Source organism: Bison bison, unplaced genomic scaffold (assembly GCF_000754665.1).
Source record: "Bison bison bison isolate TAMUID 2011002044 unplaced genomic scaffold, Bison_UMD1.0 scf7180017864295, whole genome shotgun sequence".
Taxonomy (NCBI): domain Eukaryota; kingdom Metazoa; phylum Chordata; class Mammalia; order Artiodactyla; family Bovidae; genus Bison; species Bison bison.
Window position 1 is genome coordinate 9,779,039 of NW_011494867.1, and position 8,027 is coordinate 9,787,065.

The following is an 8,027-nucleotide window of genomic DNA, read 5'->3' on the forward strand; positions in this document are numbered from 1 at the left end:
CCACGAAGTTTTGTTTTGCTTATTAAACACGTCTGGCCCAAGATACCTATCGAAACATCCCAAGCAGCCTCTACCTGTTCACCAGCACCTCCTGGGGGCCTGTTCGGGGACCAGGGCAGAAAGTGGGAACGTCATGGCCACTGAGCCCACCCGCTCAGCTGCACCACCGCTCACCCTTCTGCCGGTGACTGTCGTCCAAGCAGTTGGAGTCTCCATACAGCACGACACGGCCGCCGCCCTCAGCTGGGAGCTGGTACAGCCCCAAAATGGGGACGTTTTCAACCACCACCGTTTCCTGCTTCAAGACCTCCAGTCCTGAAACAACACAACAAAACAGGAGTGAGAACTTCCGTGGGGAAATGAAGCACTTCCCAGCTGCCCCTTAACTTAACATTTAGTCCACATGACAAAACAGAGAAAAAAAAAAAAGAAAAATCACACCAAGATCTAACATGCAGTCACAACAGTGCACTTTTAGGAGAAGAAAACAATGTATAAAGTGCCACTAATTTGGGTTGTAGCGAAATTCGCATATGTATATCCCCATAATCCTCCTTTTCCATTTTTACTTGAAATGGTGATACATGGTATTCACAGTCCTAAAGGCATCACTTCTCTCTTTTCATCCCCCAAGCACAAATTTTCGTCCCTTCTTCTTATGCTGAAAGGCTATGTCTTCAGACTACACGCACACAAGCGGCAGTGCCCCTCAACACACAGGTACCTATGCACACAGCTATACACGCTGATGCCCAAGCTTCATGTTTAGTAACAAAAGCTACGACAATGACACTCATCTTTAGAACACATGCCCACGTATTTCTGATTTAAGGTATCTGTTACATGAGCCTCACAAACAGTACAAATGCTCCAACAGCAGAGCCTCTCGCCTCTGCCCAAACCAACGACAATTCACATCAACTGAACCAAGACGACACTGCACAGACACCACAGCAGCTGCTGCCAGTGACAGCAGCCCATAGCACAGTCTCGGCCCTGAAGCAAACGCAGCCACACACTGAGATGACGCAAGTCTGCATCCAGCGTCACGCCGGTCACTCTAAAACATGTGGCTACAGGAACGCAGAGCTTCCTATTCTCTGCGTATAAGCCCCAGGAACCCTGCGGAAGGAAAACAGGCTTTTCTTTGTCAGAGGGAGAGAAGGGCAGTGAAACATACGAGGCAGGGAAAGTGCACACAGCACTGCAGCCTGGCCTCGGGCTTTGACAGTTTTGTCTCTGACAACAAGGTCCTTTTTGATCCAGCATAACACGGTTTTTAAATTCCTATTTGTACCCGCAAGATTATTCAAGCAACTTAAAGCCTGTTTGGAAATAAAAAGCCCTTTAAAAAGGATTCCAAAGTAATTAATCTTTATTTTCAGACTAGCAGAACACCAAAGTAAAGTATGCACCCTTAACCTACTTCCTCTCCCCCCAAAATGAAGAGCTACCAGACGGCAAGAGGCTAACAAGGAGTCCACAGCCTTCACCTGGGACCTGGGGGCGGAGGTGGTGTCTAGAAGCGACACGGCCTGGTGAACAATGGAGCTCAGAAAGAATCACTAAGCCTGTGACAGGGGACTGGGAAGACAGGATCATACACGTGCTTAAAAGTTAAAACATAATCTTATGAACACAGAACTACTCATTGACTGACTTTTCCTTGACTGGATGGAAGGAGCCCCTTCCAGACAACAAAGAAGTAAATTTCACCTTGCAAGTGCAAACACATGAGTGAGAAACCCTGACTTGTCATTCTCTATTAATGAAACTGTCCCTGACTTCAACTACAGAAAATGACAAACATCACAATGAAGGGGGCCTGCCATTCTGAAACACGAGAGAAACATCAACCTGCATGAGGAGATGGACCCAGTCTGCAAGTATCCATCACGCGGCCATGCAATAACCTCGTAGGGGAGAGATGCGCGGTGCGAACCCTGGCCCAGGAGCGCAGGGCTGCAGGACGACCACCCTGGGCAGGATGGGGGGGGTGGCGCCTGCAGGAAGGGCAGAAGCACCCAGGCTCCCCGGCTCCCCTGCACCCGGTCCGCTCTGTGAGCCAAGCACGGTCACAGCACCAACGCTGGGGACACAGCATGGCTGATCTTCCAGGGTTAGAAAAGAGCAACTAAAAGCAAAGACCTTTCCTCCCTTCTAATTCTTCACAGAATTTTAGGAGATGACTTTGTATTACAATATTCTTTACCTTCACATAGTTAAGACATTCAAAACAGTCAACATTTCTCTAAAATTTTAGTCATCTGGCAATCACAGAGTAGAACAATTCATAAATAGTAACAAAAATTTCAAGCAACTTTGAAGGTAGTTTAAAAAATACAGAAAAACCCCTTACCAGTACCCTCTTCTATATGAAAGTCAACTTACTTTGCAGTGCTCACTACCCACATATTCTAATTATCAGCAAGAGATGGTTGAACCTTCCTAGGTACCTCCAGAACCATCACACAGACGTCTTACCTGAAGTACCATACACACGCTGTGATGAATTTTTTAAAAATCCAAACTGCTAATGGAGAATGGATTTCTTTTCTGGTGATGAAAATGTTCTGGGACTAGGTGGTGGTGATGACTGCACAACTTGTGAATATACGAAAAAAGTGACTGAACTGTGGACTTTAAAAGAGCAAATGTTATGGCAGGTGCCCGCATGCATGCTAAGTCGTTTTAGTGGTGTCCAACTCTTTGGGACCCCATGGACTGTAACCCGCCAGGCTCCTCTGTCCATGGTGTTCTCCAGGCAAGAAAACTAGAGTGGGTTGCCATGCCCTCCTCCATATGGTAGGTGATTTACATGTAATAAAACTGTGATTAAAAATTAAAAAGAAAGAAAAAGAGAAACCAGAAAGTATATGGATAGCATATTCTGTACCTTGGTCCTTAAATGTCTGTGTTATCACGATGCCATCTTCTGGAAATTTAGCAATGCTGCACCCCGACGCGTAATACACTAGAATAAACAGCCGTTCAGTTAGAATCTGGAAACACTGAAGGCATTCAGCAGCAGCTGCTTATTTACCTGGATGCACGCTTTAAACATTATGTATTTACTAAAACCATTCCTAATCTTAAGAGAGGAGCTACTATTATTGCCTGATCACACAAACTACAAGTAATAATCTCAAAATTCAAGCTAAATTATGCTATTAATCTAAGGTTTCTGGGCAGATTAAAGAAATCGAAGCTGTCAGACTTGGGACAACCTAAGTCAGAAAGAGCAGTTAGTGATAATAATGCTCAAGACGCTGTTTCAGAAACTAGTCACCAGAACGAAGGGGGACAGTGGGGTACTTGTTAAGTGAGGTATGCAACGTTATTTCATAAATAGAATTTCATAAATCATGAGGGACCTGGGCAGTGTTCCTTATTTGGGAATATACAGAACACAAAGAACCAAAACTAGGAATGCTGACAGGAGGTATTGCATCTTACAAATCTGGACAAAGACTAGGGGAGCACCCAGAATTGCAGGTGTCTGTGCAGACACTGCACAGCTCTCTCCACAGGTCTTGCATATTTAGGTGACAGCATGTTATTTTCTCTCGCTCTGAAACTCAAGACTTCAAAGTCGCACGGCATCTGCTAGCCCACCTCTGGGAACGATGAGACCTACTAAAAAGCAAACACAAAACCTTACTGTCATGGTTCGCCAAGGTAAAGTCCCCCTCGTACAGGCCATCGCTGAACGCCATGTTCCAGACTGAGAGCAGCTCGTTCAGGGCTGGGACGTTGGCTCCTCCGGTGTCCGGCATCCACCACTGCCTATGACAGGGACAGGGCCTTCGTGAGGCACTTGAGGCATCCCATAAACCCATTATATCTTGTGAGAAAATCGATTTCTCCCACCAGAGGCCACTCCATCCACACTAGGCTTCACCTAAAATTAACTGTCTGGGTTTGAGTAACAGCACAATGTAAATGCTCCAACCAGTGTACAGAATAAACCGAAGCTCAATTTATTTCATGAAATGCACCACATTCAACATAAACACACTGCATATACAGCCTAGACCTTGAGAGGGTCAGTGAAGGAAGAAGGAAGCTTACGAAGTTCAAGTCACAGACTCTGAAGAAAAACCACGTATCATAAGGATGAGACATTCATAATACACTGGAAATTTGTCATCCATAACCAATCTACTGCAAGGTTTCTTCAAATAACCGTTCTTTTGGTGCATTTAAACATATACAGTAAACGAGAGATGGAAGAACAGAAAAGAATAAACAGAAAATTAAGGCTCCAATGTCTTAAGATCAACAAAAACAATGAACCCTTTCAACTAGAACTTGGTTCAATGAGCAGCTGACTTTCAAGAACATCTCTGCCAAAGGAGAGCTTGCCCTAACCAGGTGTCTGAACCTGCCTGATGGCCAGAAAGGTCATCACTCTAGGTCTCTGCTGGGTGGGATTTAATTCCTATAAAGTCAAATTTCTTATCCAAATACCAATTAGTGTCAGTACCTCGTGTTTTCATCATAAAACTTGACTTTCCTCATCACGGATGTGTTGTACCAGTCACTGAAGACAATGAGTGAGAGGCCGTTGTCCACGTCCCTCCGCAGCTTGGCCACCTCCTCCGGGAAGTACTCCTCCTCACTGTCCACCATAAGCAGCGTTCCTGAGGGACAGGGGCGAGAACGGCCAGCTCACCATTCCAGACATGTGGTTTACACCCGCCTCATATCTCCAGTTACCGGCTTCTAATATTTTGTCCTGTACCCCTATTCCATGTCAGAAGGGGGTGTAAAAGAAAGGATCAGGGTCCGAAAGCACGTGGACACTGGCCAGCTGTGGCCTGTTTCACTGGTGATGACCTACATGAGGATGTTTCACTTACTCAAAAAGAAGCAAAATTCTGTGCTAGAATTTCTTTTGATTAAAAAAAAAAAAAATCAACAACTTATTGACCAGAAACGTATTAATACGTATTTTGTTACTTGAACATTACCAAACAAAATGTTCCAATTTTCACTTACATAACAAATCATAGGCCACAGGCGTTACTTTCTGCAAAAATCACCCAGTCAATAATGTTGACGCTAATATAACGAAACTGTACCGATGTCCTTGTCCCCAGTGATCCTGAGAGTTTCACATTTCAGCTGAATGTCAGGAGCACAGACCCTAGCCTGCCTCCACCCGTCCCCAGCCAAGCAGGGCAGCCTGCCAGCACCTCGCATCGCTCACCGTACTGATTAGCATCAAAACACGTGAAGGGGGACCCAAGGACTTCGACGAAGTAGCCCATGCTCCTCAGGTGCTGGTACATGTCCCTGAAGTTGGTGTGGATGTGGTCACCGTTCCTGAAACAGAGGAAGCCCAGCACTAGCCCTCCCAGTCCTTCCACAGATTGAAGGCCACATGGCCGCGGGGTTCACTTCCAAAGGAGCAGCTTCACCGCCCAGACGGCTGGTCCACTGGCACGAAAGCCAGCCTTTCAGACCAGCTTGCCCTGGGCTGCATATAAAGTAGTGATAACAGGAATTACCCGCATAGCACAGACATGAAGAAGGGAAAATGAGAAGATATAGCCAGACATGTTTCATAAAGTGCGCCAAAGCATCACTTTAGTGGTGGCACAGATGTAAAAGGCCAGCAAGCAGCCAGCTGTGCTGCACAAACTCAGCATGGGCATGCAGAGGTGCTGGCAGGGAACCGCGGTGGCCACACAGGCAGCCTTACATGCCTGCCACGGGTCACCTTCCCTCCCACCCCAGCCTGGCCGGGGAAGGACAGGGCAGGGTTTGTGGGCTCACCAGTCCAGAGGGTCGTTCTTCATCCTCAGGTTGTCCCGGGGGAAATAGCCAGGCGGGTAGCGCAGGTTGTGGTACTGGTCCCAGAGGACGCGCTTGCTCCGGGGAGGGGCGGGGATGATCTTCACCTTGATCGGCAGTTTCACTGTGGACGTCTGTTCTGCACCACTGTTTGACTGAAGGAAGAGAAAAATTCTGAAACACCCCTTCTGCTCAGAAGAAACGTTTTATGCCAGAAACGTGGCAGGAAACAGCCCACAGCCTCTTCACCGTGTAGGCGGTGCCCCCAGGTGCTCGCCAGCCAGGACCCACATGGCCGGCGTCTCACACCCGAGTGCCCGGCGCTCGGCCCACGCCCACCTTCCCAGCAGCCCCCCAGGCACACGTACGTCCACCTCTGCCGGGGAAGCCACGGTGACCATGACGTGCCCCTGCGCGATGCCTTCCCAGGAGGCAGCCTTCTTGGTGACAGAGATGGAAATGGCCAGGTAGCCGGACCAGGGCCATAGCACTGAGGAGTAAGAGAAAGCGACCTCGATGTTGTCTCCGTGCTGCGGTAAGTAGGGCTGCCACTCGGGCTGCAGGAGGAAGAGGCAGAGGCCCGGGTGAGAAGCTCGGTTCCCAACTCACCCACGTCGGTGTCTGAGAAACACTCCAGTAAACAGGCGAAGTGAAATGTACACAGACACGGAGCAGCCTGTAACCAAGGCCGCCCGGGCAGGGTCTGGACCATCACCCACTAGAAAAGCCTAGAGACACTATTTTTGACAAAACACTTATTTTGACAAACTCCAGTTTTAAAGAAAAATTTCCTCCCCTCCAAGCTTTAACAAAGGAAGGGGTGGGGACAACACACATGGTTTGATAAAGAACTTGTTTCTGACAGATAATTAACATAAAAGAAATGCTCACGTGTGGGGTTGGATCTCAGCTGTGTGCTTAAAGAACCAAACTACTTATAAGGAATAAAATAATAAAAAAGACATGGATGTAAATTGTGACCAATCAGATTCCAAGGCCAGTGACTGGGCAGGCAGGGGGCCCAGAAGCCCCAGAAAGAGCTGGCCACGCTGTGAGGGAGACCACCCACCAGGCTCTCCAGGCTTGAGGAAGAAGGGAAGCCTGAAAGGGGAGACAGACAGTAGCTCTCACAATGAACCAGTACTTCAAGCGAACTCCCTCACAAGCCAGAGAACAGTAATATACTTCCCAGGAGAGTAAGCATATTAAAAAAAAAAAAAAAACCTGTGAAAAAGAAGAAAAATATTCATGGGAAACAACATCAGAGACAATGAGAAAGGACAGGGATTTTGAATAAGTTATTTTGAGACTGCTGGTTAACAACTGAGAAAAAAATGAACTCTCATCCATCTCTTATAACACACATCAGACTGACTCAATACAGATGAAAACATTAAATATTTAACAAGCATAAAAGAAAAGTGAGTTGAAAATAAAACTGAAATTTTCTTATGTTTCTGGAGAGATGAGTATCTAGTTTTTGAAACAGAAGTAATCATAAAAGATGAAAATAACAACTACATGAAAAAGTGAAACTTTTACCAAACCACTCCCTTACCCCAAATTTTTAAGCCACTTCTAATATTAGAGGGACAAAAAACCAGTACTTTGGGCAATCTTTCAGCATGACACACAATATTGGTGTGAAGATGACAAGGACAACCTAGACTCTAATGAAAAATGGGTCAAGAAATGAAAAGCTAATTCACACAAGAGAAACATAATCAGAAACAAACATGCAGATCCCCACCTTATCAATAACCAAAAAAGTACACATTGAACAAGGTACCCGCTATGCCCTGTAGATTTAAAGTTATAAGATGAACCACATAAAAACAAAAGGTTCACCAGCTGACAACATGGGGTCTATCCACACAATAAGGCATGAAGAGGAGTGAAGCACTGACACACCTGCAGGGCGGAGGAGCCTCTTTTAGAGACACTGCACTCAGCGAAAGAGGCCACTCACAAAGACCATGAGATGTATGATTCGGTTCCTAGGAACCGTCCAGAAAAGGTAACTCCATGGAGACAAAGTGGATTAGGAGCTGTCAGGGTCTGAGGCGGAGGCAATGGGAAGTGTTAACAAGGGTCTCTCCTTCAAGTGATGAAAATGTTCCAGAATTACACAGTATGAGACTTACATAACTACTTGTGAATATAGTAATAACCACAGAAATGCACAATTTAAAAGGGCAGCATTAAAAAAAAAAAAAAAAGGGCAGCAC

The 8,027-nt window shown here is 46.3% G+C and overlaps 1 protein-coding gene across 2 annotated transcripts in view; it reads right to left on the minus strand.

The window, feature by feature from the left end:
* Window positions 1–8,027, minus strand: part of MBTPS1 (membrane-bound transcription factor peptidase, site 1) — a 45,181-nt gene that overhangs the window by 7,595 nt on the left and 29,559 nt on the right. For both annotated transcript variants that reach the window (XM_010850813.1, XM_010850812.1), the window contains exons 13-19: window positions 6,168–6,356; window positions 5,782–5,954; window positions 5,213–5,328; window positions 4,487–4,643; window positions 3,662–3,786; window positions 2,897–2,974; window positions 175–315 (exon numbers count right to left, since the gene is read on the minus strand). In XM_010850813.1, the coding sequence (XP_010849115.1) occupies window positions 175–315; window positions 2,897–2,974; window positions 3,662–3,786; window positions 4,487–4,643; window positions 5,213–5,328; window positions 5,782–5,954; window positions 6,168–6,356 (979 nt within the window). The remainder of the gene's footprint in view (window positions 1–174; window positions 316–2,896; window positions 2,975–3,661; window positions 3,787–4,486; window positions 4,644–5,212; window positions 5,329–5,781; window positions 5,955–6,167; window positions 6,357–8,027) is intronic.